At 36.5% G+C, this 16,175-nt stretch overlaps 1 protein-coding gene across 1 annotated transcript in view; it reads left to right on the forward strand.

Annotated features, from left to right (window-relative positions):
* ADAMTSL3 (ADAMTS like 3) overlaps positions 1-16,175 on the forward strand; it is a 192,842-nt gene that overhangs the window by 30,368 nt on the left and 146,299 nt on the right. The window contains exon 3 of the mRNA XM_059823708.1: positions 8,414-8,533. Coding sequence (XP_059679691.1) covers positions 8,414-8,533 — 120 coding nt within the window. The remainder of the gene's footprint in view (positions 1-8,413; positions 8,534-16,175) is intronic.

Here is a 16,175-nt window from a genome sequence, read left to right on the forward strand (position 1 = left end):
AATGAGTCCAGTTGTTAGCAGCTTGTCAGTTTAGCAAAAAAAATTTCTTTCATCACATGGTGTTCATGAGAAAGGACACTTTAACAAAACTTTAAAATAATTTTACAGATTATCCTGATTTCTTTGCTAAGGATGCTGACTACTTTTGTAGCATATTTTTTTGATGGCAATCATAAGGAGCCTTAGAAATCTTCAATGAATAAGAGTTCCGTGAGAACACGCTCCAATAATGCTGAAAGGACTTAATTTATGACAAGAACTTTACCAATTATTAGGTTACTAAATAAAGAATAAAAAGAGGTTTTGTTTGGAATATGGTGAAAGAAGGGATAAAAAAAATCTTTTTAAAGACTTCAGTCACCTGTGTCTGTCTTGCTTGCAAGACTTTAAAAAGAGGTTGAAATGGAATAGTATTTTCTGTCTTATTTCCAGATTTTTTATCAAGATATTCCTTCCCTTTCACCGTTTTAGGCACAGAGGAGTGTTAATCAAGAAGATTTTAGTAAAATTTCAATCTAAAAAAAAAAAAAAAGTAAAAACATCCCCCAACCATCCCCTCTGCCCTCAAAGCACCAAGCCTCAGAGAATGGATGGGTAGTATCTTCCTTCATTGTTCAAAGCCGTTGTTAGAATTTCATGTTATTGCAGGGCAGTGCTTTATTCAAGATAAATTGTTGAACAAGACCTTTAAGTAAAGAAACAGAAAAATGTGATGGAGCACTCAGGCTGTGCATACAGGAGATATGAGTTCAAGAATGAATTCCTTTCCCTCCGTACAGCAGGTACAGTCCCTCCTCACCATACTGCCAGCTTCTCTGAGCCTTTCAGCACCAATGCCACTGGCATACTTAATGCAGCTTCTCAGCATCTGTAAGGAGACAGGAAGTAGATATCCCACTATGCTGGGAATATAAGTAGAATCACCACTGCGGCAGGAAATCAGAGGACAGGGATTAGAATTACTGTTTGCTTTTTTTGTTATCTAGTTTCTTCTCTTCCTACTGGTAAATTCATATCTTTGCAAGCCTTTTTTTCTTGCTCTTAAGCATAGGCTTGTACACTTTGTATGTGAAACTCTGCTCTCCGTGGTAATAGTAATACCCAGATTTTATAGTATATGTTTTATCCATATGCTATAAAATTGCTTTTATGTTGGCTCTAAATATTGTTGTGCCCTTTCCCCCAAAGCTAAACTAAAGCCAGGGAAATAATTGGGCATTGCATATTTTGAAAGCAGAATCAGATCCACAGTCACTAACTTTCTGACAGTAATTGGAAATGAACTGTTGTAGGGTCATCTCATCTGAGTGCTGTGTTTTTCACCTTGGCTCTTATTTATGCAAACCTAGAGACCATTGAGTATCTAGTGTTATTCACAGTCCTAAAGAAAGTGTTATATTGCAAGGGATGTTGTTCTGCTGCAGATGTATTTGGGCCCTGGTTCTGTAAGGATGTCGGTGGGAACTTTGCCATTGATATCACTGGGAGCAACTTCAGTCTGCTAGTGCAGCTCATTTAAAAGCAAATATTAGGCACATCAAATCAATCCTTTGGAAAGAAGGCAGAGTCTGCCTAACACAGAGTTTAGAAGCAGCTTCACTGGAAGAAGGAAAACTCCAGGATTCATATTTCTTTTGGAAATACGAAACAGAGTTGATATTTAACCTGGCTTTTGAAACTAAATGAGATTTTGGCTAAATACTACTGCAGTCTTTCAGTGAAAAGTTTAATCTTTTAGCCAGACCATAGCAAGAGAAAACGTAAGTAGTTGTTGATAAATATCCAAAAGCTTAATCACTAGTATAAATTCTAGAAGGTACAGAAAAAGATTTTCAAAATACGTTCATCTCAGTCTGCAGCCCAAGCTATGCCAAAGAAAACGTATTTACATTTAATCAAGAAAAATTTTGGTAGAAACGTCCTTTTGAAAAGACTGAAAGATAGTATCTTAATTTAAAACCAAAATGATCTCCATTGAGATCAGAGTTGGCTTTCAGTTGTACAAACCTACTACACGAAAAAAGGTTTAGACTGAGAACTATTGTTTTGATGACATGATCTTAAGCACATTCAAGTCAGTGGAATGACTCCTAGTGCTTGAATGGGTGCCGGATAGGCTCAGTTTGAGCAGCAGAGGTGTAGGCAGTTGCTTTCCTGCAGTTGTGAATATGCTTGTAGTTAATAGCTTAAATTCACTTTTCAGTAGTAGACCCTATTCAAGCAGTAGCTGAACTTTCAGTTTCTAAGTTGCTTGCTGACAGCATTTTACTGTGTCATAAATAGATGGCTTATGTAAAGTACTTATGAATTGTCTTTCACTTATCTTTGTATGTATCTGCAACTTACAGGCACATTTTCCCAAGCTTGTTTTATTTCTACATGTTCTAAACAGGTTGAGAATGAGAGATGAGAGGAAAAATCATTAGATTTGAGCTTAAATCAGGTCTGATGTCTGCCTTTAATACAGAGCATGCACCACGGAAAAACAATCCTTGAGTTACATACTTGATTTCTGTCCCTGGAAGAACTTTTGGTTCAGTCTCTCGGGTTGTCTTGTCATCTCACTTGTGACTTCCCTGATGAAATCTGACAATCATGTTCAGTGTTTCAAGGTTCTTTTATGAAGAAGTGCTTGGCTTTCATCAGTTCAGCTGAGTACTTTTTCTTTTTTTTCGAAGAAATGACATTTATAATTTAATTCTGGTTTGAAATGCTGGCTTCTTAATTTAATATAAATAATTAAATAATTGGCCTGGTCTCCAGAAATGCTGAGCTGCTGGCAGCTTCTGTGGAAACTCAGTTCACTTGCAGGGTCTTTAAATGTTTCAGAGCGTCTAGCATTAGGAAGTTGTTTTTTGTAAATCTTGGCCTGACAAAAGCTAATCTGAGTTTTACTGATATTTATTCATCAGGATTGCTGTTCTGGAGATATCTGAAGTTCTGAACTGTTAATGTGATTTTGTTTATCTGCTAACACACTTCTTCATGTTGTGATGAAGCTGGAGTGCTATGCTATATCTAAAATTTTTGTACTGGAGTCCTTGAAAATCCATTAAACTGAACTGCTACTTAGCTGGTATATTACTTCCCTGGGGCGTAAATCATATGCTACAGCAGCTTAGTAGACAGATATTTAACTTGAATTAAATCAGAAGGAACACATTTTGGTACATGATTGGACTTGCCATGCATATTAATCTGACAAACATGTATTTACAAGTCATTAAGAATGCCGATACTTTTTCTCATTTTATCTGCTTTTCCCATCTTTTTTCCTAAAATGGCGATTTTGGAAACTAATACTTTCAAGACCCTGCCCAATCTTCCCCTTCCAACAAGAACTAATAAAAGAACCACAAAACTATGGGAAGCAAACTGCCTTCATTGTGCTGGTCTTTTTTTACAGAATTTTCATTCCGTAGGATAGTGCAGTTGTGCATAACTAAAACTTTAGGTGACTGGACTTTTATCTTTTGTCTGTTTCTCTTTTTAAAAACAAGATATTGAGGCAGTTTCAGGAAGAGTGTGTATTTTGTCATCTTTGGCATTTAAAATAGATAATTTTGAAGTTTTCATCACCGTTACACAAAACAGTTTGTTCTCATTATGCTTCCAATTTTAGCAAGCACGCAGGCTTAGTTAGGGAATGACTGGTTTAAGTCTAGGTAATGCTGATTTGCATTAAGAAGCATATATAAAAGCGTAGTCCTTATTTTTCTCTTAATGTGGTCCTTGGTGCCAAGAAACCCTAAAATGAAAAATTCCTCTGTACCTGAAAGATTAGTGTTTTATTTCTAATTATGTTCAAGTAATTTCTTTGAGACATTCCATCTCTGTTTTCTCATCTTCTTGACCTTCACAACTCAGACTTAGCAGAAAGCTCTCTTTCTAAAGCTGCTGCTGTTTATATATAAATATGGAACAATTACTTTCCAGTCTCCTGGTGGCTATGATTAAATAGAATAGTGGCATGTTATTATGAGGTTCAGTTGAACTTTGTATCAAATGATCCCAGAGAATTGTAGACTAAACTACATTTTTTAATTTATCTGAAATTACAATAACAGTTTAAATCCTTGGATGAAATTGTTAGTCTGTACCTTGGAAGGAATGACCAATGATTAATAGTTGTAATTTTTAGTCATAGGGAAACTACGTTTTAGCAATTGCTCTGATTTGATACTTACAAGTGAGTTGGATGGCAATAGTTAATATGAATCCTGGGTAACAAGGAAAAAAAGAGCAGTTAAAGTAGTTTGCATTGTGTCGTGGTTTCAGAGTGTGCTAATGGGATTCCTTTTGGGTCAAACTGAACCAGAAGATGTGCTCCAGCAGCATGCCTACTGTGCTACAGTCACTAAGAAATACTCAGTCCATAGGCTTGACTAGAGCTATTTTAAAATAAGCTTCTCTCCTTCAAATATGCTTTGCGTGGGCATTCGGTCCTGCACACCATTTTTATCTGCAGATTCAGCCCTACTTGGCCATGCTATTTGCTATGTCAGCATTGGCTGGGAAGCAGTCAGTGATCATCCCTCTTACTTTCAGTAATAAAATAAAATATAAAATCCCCAAATCCAGCAACTTCAACTTGCGCAGATGCTTCTAGTCAGAATGAGTAGTATACAGAGCAATGACACTGGGCAGCAGTAAAAATTATAACATGCAACTCTTGGTGGAGGGAGATCTAAAAACCAGAGGCTTGGATATAAGCTATTCATTTTGTCTTCTGCAATTGAAAGGGGAAGAGTAATTTAGTCTTTAAGCACTCAGGTGGGGAGTGATGAGTGAGGAAGCAATCGCAACCTGAGATCAAAGCTGTGCTCAGAGCATAAGCCTTTGAATAAGAACAGTGCCATTTTACACTTCCCAGAACCTACACACATTATCTATTTATCAGGATAGTTCTCCTTGATCACATAGGTAGAATGATGTAGCATGGAAGACCTTATTTTTTCAGTTTCTGACTAATAAGTTACACATTCTGTTTAACCGATACCTTGAAAGATTTTCAAACACCAATCTGTTTCCAACTTTTAAATTTTCTTCTTTGTCAGTACGGTAGTACACCCTTCCTAGCTACCTGATGTATTTATTTCAATGAATTTTATGCAGTTATTATTGTTATATCTGGTTTGGCTACATTATCTACTGTCTTCATATGCTTAAGAAGATCATAAAAGCTGTTTTAAAATGCCTGTTCTAAATCTTAAGTGTACGTGTAATTTGACACGTTTAACTTAAAGCTATTAACATTAAACTGGCTGTTAAACAGACTTAAAAAATACTGGCATGAAATGTAATTGTTTTCTGAAATCTGCACTTGCAGTCTTTACTTTAAAACATAAATTTATATTGGATTAGCTAAGTCGTTCAGAGATGATCCCAAATATACTATAAACCCACAAACTGTTGAAATATGAATTACGTTTAAGCAAAAATGCCCATAGAAATATAAAAGCCTCACACGGAACATTGGTAGATTCCTCAGTGGGGAATAAATGGACTAAGTGGAAACAGTATGTTTTGTGTTCAGTACAATGTATGAATGAAAGTGCATTGGACGCATGCAGCTTATTTGAAGTAACCTATATTGAGAAGGAGAAAATGTTTTCCTGCTACTTTGATGAGTTGATACAGAAGCGTTCTTTGAGCATTTGAAGCTTTGATTTTTTTTTTTTTTTTAAATGGACTTCTTGATTTGGGTTGTTAATCAGCTGTAATTACTTGGCTTCAACATCGGTTTGTCATGACAACTTATAGTGTGTTCTTAATAGATTTTTATTTTTAATTAAATGCTCTGCTGCATTCTTCCTTACTTTAGTTATACTAGGTAGGTAGCAGTACCTATTGCTGTAGTTAGCAGATCAGTTTCCATTGTAACCTCCTGTGTAACCTTATAAAACTTTTATCTTTTACATTGAATTTTTCCATACTTGGAAGCCGCATTTTGCTTGCCTTAATCTAGCAAGAATTCTTCTGCTTTTCCAGTGGCTAGCTGCTCATTAGCTTTTAATATGAAAATTGAATGTGTGTGAGAGAAGGCGTTAGTATTTCACATCTTATTTATTAAATTGTTATTTCAGCTTCAAATGTTGGCATCTTTTATATTCAAAACATAACACTGATGAATGTCCAGAGATTTTCTATTTTAAATGTTTAGCTTATAAAGATGAGAAACACAAGCAAGTTAATTGCTACATATCCTACTGACAAATTTGTTTGTGGGAAATTAGGCAATAGTGTGAAATATACGTTTACATAAGAAGTGTGGTGGGGTAATTTGAGTTCTCTTCTGTTCGTAAATTAGGCAGCTCTTTCAAAAATATTGTTATAAATTGCTAGCGCTTAACATTATTCTTTTCCAAAGTATTTTACAAGTATAAACTAAACTTTACAAGACATCACTAATATAGGTCAGTTGGTGTTGTAATTGTGTTTTACACCTGGGGAAACTGAGGTAGAAATGTTAAGTTCTTCAACCGAGGCCACTTGAGATTTAGAACGCGTATCTCTTATCCATTAGTCCTGTGCTGAAATCATAGGATTACATCATTGCCATATTCCCTCACATAGGATCTATCAATAGCCCATTGAAACCAGTGGGGAAAAATGACGGATTATGTCAGCCAGTTTCATGTCTGGGTTATACCTAACGTGTCAAGGTTTGCATCAGCTGCAGCCAGCTTGGATTCAGCATGAAGCATAACTGTGGATCTGTCTTGGTTGCTTTATGGGGAAACTCTTGTTATCAAATGTAGATTTACTCTCCATATTTTATGGTTTAGTTCTGCATAAATACAGTCAGTTGGCTAAAGTGTACAAGTGAGACCACTGCTATAATAGGCTTTATAGAAATGTTGTGATAACATGATGTGGACATGAATAACTCTTATGCAGGCCTGATGAAAAAGTCCTCTTAAAAAAATCTGTTTCAGCCTTGCATGCTAAAATATGACCTTTTACCCTAGTCTAGACATGTCCTTTGCAAGCTATTTCTAGTTTATATGAAGGTTGCTTGATTTAAAACAAGTATGTTAATCTAATGCTGTCACGAATGATGGGGCTTACAGTCTGAGAAGCTGACAGCTTCTTCTTTGCAGAACAGAATAAGCAAAAGCAATGTAAGCTTCTCCAGACCCATATTGTGAATGACATGTCATCTGCTTTTTATGAGATAAGTTGTGAGCTTCAAAAAGTGAACTTACTGCAAGAGAGAAACTGCAGAAGGTCTTGCCTTCTTTTTCCACCACAAACTGGTTAAATTATGTGGCTTACTTTTGAAATGTCTGGTTATCTGGCACTGAGATTACACACCTATATTTGGTACAGTTCCAGCCAACAGTCTGGAAACTGGTTGATGGCAACTGCTAGTTTTCATGTAAAATTACTATGTATATGGCAAAATATAACAAACAGTTTAATTAAACCCCAGTATGCAAACCAATTAGCTTCTTAGGGTAGGAGTTACAATGTAGTAAGGATAAGGACATAAGAGTTTGTGCAGTACATTTGCTACGTATCTGGGATGCTTTAGACCTGCAGTGCAATGACAGGTTATTCAACTAGTGTGTGTTCAGCATGTCTAGCACATTTCAGGTGTGTTATGATTACTGAACGTGCATAGATCAGTTAAGAAAAAGCCATTTACCTAATACGGGCCCAAGTGTCAGACAGCCCAGTTGGAGGTACAGACTCTGATTCTGACAGAATTAGCTTCTCTGTAGCTTGAAATGGGCCCTTCTTCCTTTCTGTTATCAAATGCTCTTCACCAATTGCGAATAGCGTACAGAACTAATATGGACCACTGCCTGGTGTTCAGTCATTCCTCTCTCCCTTCCAATTTCTTCTTTGTGGTAGTATCTTCCTGCAGGATAGGAAAGTAATTCACTGTGTCATGGTTTCATAGGTTACCCTACTTTGAGGAAGCTGGACTAGATGAGCTCTCAAGATGCCTTCCAAGCTGAGTTATTCTATGATTCTATGTCTTTGTATCTTCCTGTAATAGATATACTCTATTTAACCGAAAGCTCATTATCTGCAGTAGCCAGTAGCTGTCTAGTGAAGTGTATAAGGAAAAAGAAAGTGTTGCTTAATGTTGCTTTTCCAGTGTAGTTTTCACAGTGTCTTTCAGCGGTGATGGTTGATAAGCCAGAGATGGTATCTTTTTGTTTAATAGATGCTGTTGAGGCATCTTGTTTGGTTTTGGACCCCTGTAAGTATTTGGCATATCCTTGTCACAGAACTCTGTAGCAAAGTAACCACCCAGAAATACTATGCCTGAAAACGCATCACTTCTTTTTTTGTTTCCAGAAGTCTGTGTCTAGTCTTTGTAATTATATGTATAGAGTTTTTTAAAATTTTGACTTGTGTTTGTAGTAGCCGTAATGTGACCTTTCTGAATCTCTTACAGACAAGAGCTGAGCAATCCCAAGGTGCATACTTCTTGCCTGAGTTTGCACTTTCTCCGCAGGGGAGTTTTCTTGAGGATACCACGGGGGAACAATTCCTCACTTACCGTTATGATGACCAGGTCAGTATGCCATATGTGAAAATGATAAAGATTGTCACATTTGTGTAACTCTGAGGAATAGATTACCGTGAAACAAATTAAGATACAAAGTGTGTGTTATCTTTTGAAGACACATCAAATTTATAGCAAATTGAATGATACTCTATATGAAATGAAAATTAAGGCACTTAATTGTAGAAATAATTGATCAAAAACACTTATGGAAAATAGTAATAGGATGCAGTAGAGACGAAAGCAACAATGTTTTAATGATGTGTTAATAGATGCTTATAGTTAGTTCTGTAAAATGTGTAGAATTAGAGGTGGTTGTCCTTTCTGTGAATTGTTTGACCTATCCTAAATTGTTTTATTTTGGTGATAAATCACTATAAGGTAGATCTTCCATTTCCCAGCTTGTGAAAAGTTAGCACATTTTATGAGTTCATGAAGTTTTCAGAAGGGAAGGCTGAGTGAATTATAAAGAAACAAATGCAAAGTGGAAGAATGGATGAAGCAGAGTGTTTAGAAAGCAACAAATTATGTATTTTAAAGTTAAAGGTCTTTAATGCTTTCTCCAGACCCATAGAAACATTATGTTAAACATGGAATATAGATATAAATATAAAGGAAGCAACATAAAAGAAATGCTGTTAATCTTGGCAAAAGATCTAAAGTAAACCTAGGAAATGTGTGGCATGCTGTGGAAATTTACTCATAACACAATGTGTTCCAGAAGTCAGTTGAACTTCACATCAAAACTGTCTGAATCACATTCATAGACACTTACAGTATGTTTCTTAATGTAAGAGGAGGGAATTTGTTAGGAAACACTCCCTGTAAAAGTGAGAGAAGAGCCAAACTTGCCCTGCAGTCACAAGGTATGGTTCTGTCAAGTGATTGGCATCTTTATTTTGAAAGGTGGTCTCCTTGCAGGAGCTGCTTTGAGAAAAGTAGTTTGCTCATCACTACTCTAAAGAGAGAAGAGAACTGAGATGAATTTATTAAAGCTTCAGGATGAGTATCTTTTTAGGAAGACAAAAGGAGACAGAAAAGATACAATAGAAAGCATGCTAAGATACTGTAAATTATTTGAATTTAGTTTAAATATGTTTACAATAATTTATACTTTTACTAACCAATATGGTCTTGATTATCAACACAAAAGGTACTTAGATAAGATATCCCCTGGATCAAACACCTGTGAAAGCCATAACTTACAGGACAGTAAAATGCAGCTGCAACTCAGGCTGCATTTAATGACAGTAGTTGAAAAACACTACAGAAGTTATACACTTTGATCAAAATATTTTCCATCAAATGGAGCACATTTTAGAGAAGATGATAAAACATATATAACAGAGGGATAGTCTGAGTCTTTGAATAGACTGTTTGGACTATGAATAGTGTAGCTGATTACAAAACAAGCAAAATGAATCCCCCCCAAAAAACCCTCAAACACCAGCATAGCTCTGTGCAGAAGCCAGTTCCAAGCTCAGTTCCATTTGATGGAAAGTTTCCCATTAATTCCATTGGGATCTGAATTGGACCTGGGATATGGTCAGCTTCTGTTCTTTCACAAATGTGATTCAGCTTTGAAGCCTGCTCTTCCCAGACACTTAGTGAGCAGTATGAAACTAAGTTTGAATTCTTGGAACTGAAAATGGTGCTAAAACATCAGAATGTTGAAAATAAAAGCAACTGTATGAGTAGTAGTTTCTTTTAAAAGGAAATTCAGTCCTTAAGCATTATTTATAAACAAACAAACAAAAAAAAGTGGTTTATATGTGGTAGTTGTGATAAGGCTATTCAGGTGAATAAAGAGAGAGGTATGTATGTACACTGAAAGGCCATTTTTAATTACCTAATGTATCCAACATGGAAATGGAATCAGTACAGGAAGTTTGCCACATAATAAAAAAACCCAAATGCAGTAGCATCTTCTTACCCATAGTAATTCAATTTTAGCAATTCACTTTCTATCCTGCCCCACTGTGAAGGGGTTCTGGCCTGTGGGAAATAGACCCCTTCCTTTTCCCTGAACACCAGAATTGTCCTGTGGGCATCCCTACAGAGTCATGGTGTTCCTGTACATCCTAAGTTACAAGTGTGCACTTGATCCCAATAAAACAAGAGATCAATCTTATCCGATCTACTGTGAAGATCATACCTCCATCTGTATTCATGGAAGAGAGCAGAATAGATAAAAGGGATGAGAGGTTCCTAAGACTGTGGCACGGTGGTGGGAGAAGAGGTTGGGTCACAACCTCTGTCCTTTTGGCTAGACAACAAGATGTCGAGACCCTTGCAGGAAGAGTGATCTTCCGTATTTTCCCAAGTGTCCCCTTCCCCCCCTTGCACTGTTCCTCATATTCAGGCCAGTAAAATTTCCAGTTTGTTGGGATAGATGGATATTATTTTTATATAGCAGCATCATCATTGTCATGATCCAAGATTAGTTTCCTTACATCCTCCAAACACAGGAATGTTTCAAAGGGGTTTTCTTTGGCTGTTGTGTGTGATGTTTTTCAAGCAGGGAGCCAGTTTAATCAGGATCATTCATTCCTTTGTTAGTAAGTAATCTCAGTAAAATAGAACTAGCTGTTACTTAAATATTCAAAAGTATTTACTATCTGAAAAGACGAGCTTACAGTTTGACATGGAAGATGAGTAAATACTAATGGGAACACACTGTACTCTGTTCTAGCCCAGCAAAATTACATATGGATTCATGTTGTACATGCAAGATAGTACATTTTGTTCTGGTTTAATCTGGCAGGACTGTGCTCTCATTTTTGCACAGGATTGCACTAACCCCTTTGCATATTCAATTGCTATGTGTGTACTTAAGAATTACATGCAGATGAAATTCTTTGGCTAGATGTTTTCAAAATTCAGTGAATATATCTTTTTTACCCCCTCTATGACTATAGAAAAAAAATACCTTATAAGACCTGATTAGGTACTGCCACCTTTATTCACTGAGATGACATCTGGACAGAATAGTATGTTATAGTTTTGACACATTTACTGCTTTATCTTCAGGGAAAAAGAAAAACAGTGATTCAAAGCAAATACTTTTGAGGGCTCCCAAAGAACAGAAATGTAGGAATGTTTACATTGAGCATTTTCTTGTCGCCCCTGCATTGTTCAGCAAGCTATGTCTTGTATCAGTGCATTGCATACTGCATTTCTAAAATTCTACTGAGTCAATGTAATTTAAATCTAACTTAGTACCAAATAGATTTTGATGCATAGCCAAAGACTTCATTTGCCATTAGAAATTTGAGGCTGAAAAAAAAATATGCCCCTCTCCTATCATTCTTGAATGAGTTTTAAAATAAATGTATAAGTAATAGCCCTTCCCCCAACTTTGAGATATAAGTTGAACCTTGTTATAAGGAAAAGTTTCCTAGTTTTCTTTCTGATTTCTTTTGGCTTTTCACCTTTTAATCTACTACAAGGATTTTTTTTCTTTTCCAGAATACTAGTAGTACTGGAAAGCTTTCTTGCAGAAATAAAATGTTCTTGTTTTCTGACACTTAAGGTATTGCTTCCAAGTATTAAAACCATTCCATATGACGGACCACCAACAAGGACAGCAGTGAAAATTTGGTTGGGCTGCATCTATTTGAAGTACCTTTCCACTTTGGCTGGCTGAAAGACACAGCTCTTGCGGGGGCAGGGAGGGGGGGAGAAGGAAAGAAAAAGAGGTTATCTTCTTTTAAGTGAGAAAATGTTTGCTTGACCAGTTAGCTTTCTAGCTGACCTTGCTCCTTCTGAATTTTATGATGTTTACCACGTTAAACTCATAACAAGAACACCCTGATTCTGGAATTAGACATATGGCACTAAGTAGTTCAGACTTAGCAAAGAAATGTAGTGTTTCTAAACAAACCTTTTTTAAAAAAAAATGTAGTCAGGAAGAGTGGTAAATATGGGCATCTTGAAACCATCCAGCAAGCAATTAAAATAATGAAAATCTGCATTTCCAGACTTGTGAGTGTTTAGGTATGTGAGGTAAGGTAGAAACCAGTGAGCCTGTTTTCAACTAGATGTGCAAGCTGTAATACACAGGCTGAGGCTCTTACAGTTCTTTTAATAACTAGACTTTCTTTGAATTTGCTAGAAAAGTCTGCTATAAAGTGAATGTCAAAATTGGGAGAGTAAATATTCTGATATATGCCTTGTCCTCCACAAAGAGAAATACTCTGGCTTGGTTTCTGCTTTTTCAGGGGGAAAGAAGCATGGTATTTGAAGTGTTAATTAAAAAAAAGGCAGTGGAACCCAGGATCTGGATGACTTCAAAAATTAATGTAGAAATAAACTGATGGAACCTTATTCCCCCTTTTTATTTGTAGTCAGCCAGCAATAAATGTTTGTGTTCATTGTGTAAGTTTTTCGAGTTATATAAAGTAAACTATTATGTGGGCAGAAGTTGTCTTATGGACCCAGCTGGGCTGACAGCCATTTTTCCCCAGTTTCTCTCTCCTGCTTTCCCCACTCCACCTGCTGATGATTGCCAGCCTCCCCGGTCTGCCTCTGGGACTGTATGTGAGTCACAGCCTGGTTTTGAGTATCAGCTGCTTGCTGGCTTCCGCTCCTAGTCTGAGCCTTTTTATTCCATTGCCAGCTAGTTTGTATGTAAATCACCAGTGAAATGGAGCTAGAAATTTTTGGGCTTGGAGATGTCATGTGAGGGACAAACTTATTTCAAATTAACGCATCAGTGAAGACAAGCTCTAAACCTGAGAAGGGAGTAAGGCTTGTAGTTAGCGGCATGCTTGATACTCAAGTACATAAAGCTCCAGCGCTCTCCTATTGAGAAGAAGCCAGAAACTTGTGTTTCACTGTGACATGACATTTTTGTTGATACTCTGAAGAAACATTCAGAACTATTAAAAAGACTTAACATTTTGAATTTCAATGTCTAGCTCTTCGTTTAAAGATCCTTTTTGGAAGGAAACAAGCTGTTCTCAAGTGGGCATAAACTATTTCAGGTGTTTTCCTACAGTGCAAACCTTCCACCAACAAACACTCCTGGTGGTTTCATTTGTGTATTCTGAGAGTGAACTGAGTGACTTAATTTTGTCTAAGCACCAGAGGTGCCACTGCTCACACTTGGCTACCTGAATTTCAGCATTACTTTAGAAATATTCCTCTTAAGCTGATTAAGGGACTGACCTTGCAGTCCTTACTTAGCCAATGTGCTGATACTAGAATAACACAAATTCCACTGACTTGAGTCCTGCAAGTAGTTCCTTTCTCTCAGCTGGGACATCTTGTGTAAGTAACAAATTATGAGGCCAGGGTTGTGGTACTCCATACTAATCCTACAGATGTTAATAAGGAGTTTTAAATCATGTTCAGAGTTTAGAGCCATGTGTTTGTAAGGCTGTGTGAAGATAAAATGCATCATTTGGTGTTTTTGTGGGAATTTAACTGAAGGTGATGTTAGGTGCTCCCTAATTTTTTTTATTCTTTTGCTTGTTTTTTTTTATACGGTTATTTTTTGTTCGCGGGTTTAATTTGGACCTCTTTATTTTAAAGTTTGTTTGTTTGGTTTTTTTTTAATATTACTTGGATAAGGAAACTAGCTCTGTAATCAAGTGAAATGTGTTTCTGATTTGGAGTGGGAGGGGGGAAAAGGAGGCAGGGATGAAAAACAAATGAAAACCTCTTACAATTTCAGGCAAAACTACTTTTATAGAAACCGGTACTGCATAAGTCAGGCATGATTCTATTTAAACAATACTTTTGTTTAGGCTAATTGCTTGCTGGAAGTGTGTGACTAGTATATGCACAAGTAATTATATCATTAGTGATATATTCTTGTGCATGATAGATTGCTTAGTGAACTGAAAACTGTTTTAACATACTTTTGTTTATTGGCAAACTGAATGGGGAACTGGCACATTTAAAGCACCAACTAACATTTTAAGCTCAGGGTTTTGTTGTTCAGGGAAAACAGTGGAAGTGCTGTGTGCTGTACATTTTCCTTTGTGCACTAAGAATTACAGACTTTCTTGTTTTGTATTGCTGCATTAGTCCCAACCAAAGGTGTCTGCATGTAAATCATACTTACAGAAGCCAGTAGGTCTTCACCTCGTGCAGGGTAAGTGCCTTCACAGGGAATCTGTAATAATACAATTTCTGCAGAAAACACATTTTATATCATTTCAATTTGGATCAAATACCTACTGTGAAGCTCTAATCCTATTCCACTAAATTCTGTGGTAAAACTCGTTGTCAGGGTCCTCCCCCAAAATGACTTCTCAAGGAAGAAAGGGGAATGGATATAAAATTTCTGGTGTTTCTGTTATTCCTGCTCCCCTGGGTGCTGGACATATACTGAGGCTGCTTTAATGGGTGATAAAAGGCTATACAGGGATGCATAAAGCTTTGCTATATACCCCTGCTTGGAGTGGTGTTGAGAGCAGCTTGGACACAGTATGTGACTGAGACTACTGACTTAGGTAGAAAGAAGATTCGGAGTAGAGGAAATTCCTGTTTGTAGGGTCTGAGTGAGCAGTAATCAGGAATATCTTTTCTACTAACAGAAAATAGAACTTAATTGTTGAAACATATCACTTTCTGATATACTTATTTTCTTGCTTTTTTCTTGGACATATCTTTGGGGCCACAATTGCATGTTTATTCAGTTTGAGGTTGGTCTATACCAAAACAAAGAACTTTTTAATATTAAAAAGTGCCTTGTTTTTGTACTGCCTCTGCCATGCACATTTTTGATAAAGGACTGATTTTTTTTTTTTTAACTCATGTTTAGTGTTTCATGTTCTGAGGTTTTCCCAAATACATTTTTCAGTTTCTAGCAATAGATTTATCTTTTTTTTTCCTCCCCTAGGAGCAGACAGAAGGATGTGTACTTGAGCAAATATTCTACTGTAAAGTCCTTAACTCAATTCTGCTACATTGAACTAGTAACAAGACACCTGATGAAATGAATTAACAATATACAGACTAGATATTCATTTGACATTCTTTACTCTAGTAAATGATTAGACCAATGATTAGACCAATGAAAGATTGATACAATGTAATGTGTGTTTACCACTGACCTCCTCATGCCCCCGTGCACCCCCAGCAGTTGGCACATGTACTTATCCAAGAATTTTGACATTGATAAAGGCTTAGCTTCAGACTTCTAAATTAAGACTGAAAGGTCTGGAGGTAGCAGAAATGATCCCATGCTTACACAGCTCTGACGCACCACTGCTATCATCTATCAATAAGAGTTCATTGAGATATAGTAGAGAAGTGCTTCTAGATCAAAAAGATATATTTCAAGTACTGTAGGAAACACAATGCTTGGAACTGGAAAGCCATTCTTCAGATTGTACATGGAAGAGAGGATGTTTTAGGCTGGTAGAACCCAACGGTGAATTTATCAATTTGTTTATACAATACAAATACATTTTAGAACTACATCTTTTCGCTGGTCTCAGTCAAGACCAGAACAGATTGTATTTAGTTTTTCAATAATGTAGGTAAATTTACTGAACTTCTCAAGCTGTTCAGAGCTTTTAAGTTTTGCACAAATGAGAAAGTAAAATTGCTGTATTGCTGAATTTTTCATGGAAGATGAATGTGATGAATTGGAGCTTTTTTCTTCTGTGTTGCTTCTGCCACAGATAACATTAAAAGA

This window comes from Gavia stellata, chromosome 13 (genome assembly GCF_030936135.1).
Source record: "Gavia stellata isolate bGavSte3 chromosome 13, bGavSte3.hap2, whole genome shotgun sequence".
NCBI classification, from domain to species: Eukaryota; Metazoa; Chordata; class Aves; order Gaviiformes; family Gaviidae; genus Gavia; species Gavia stellata.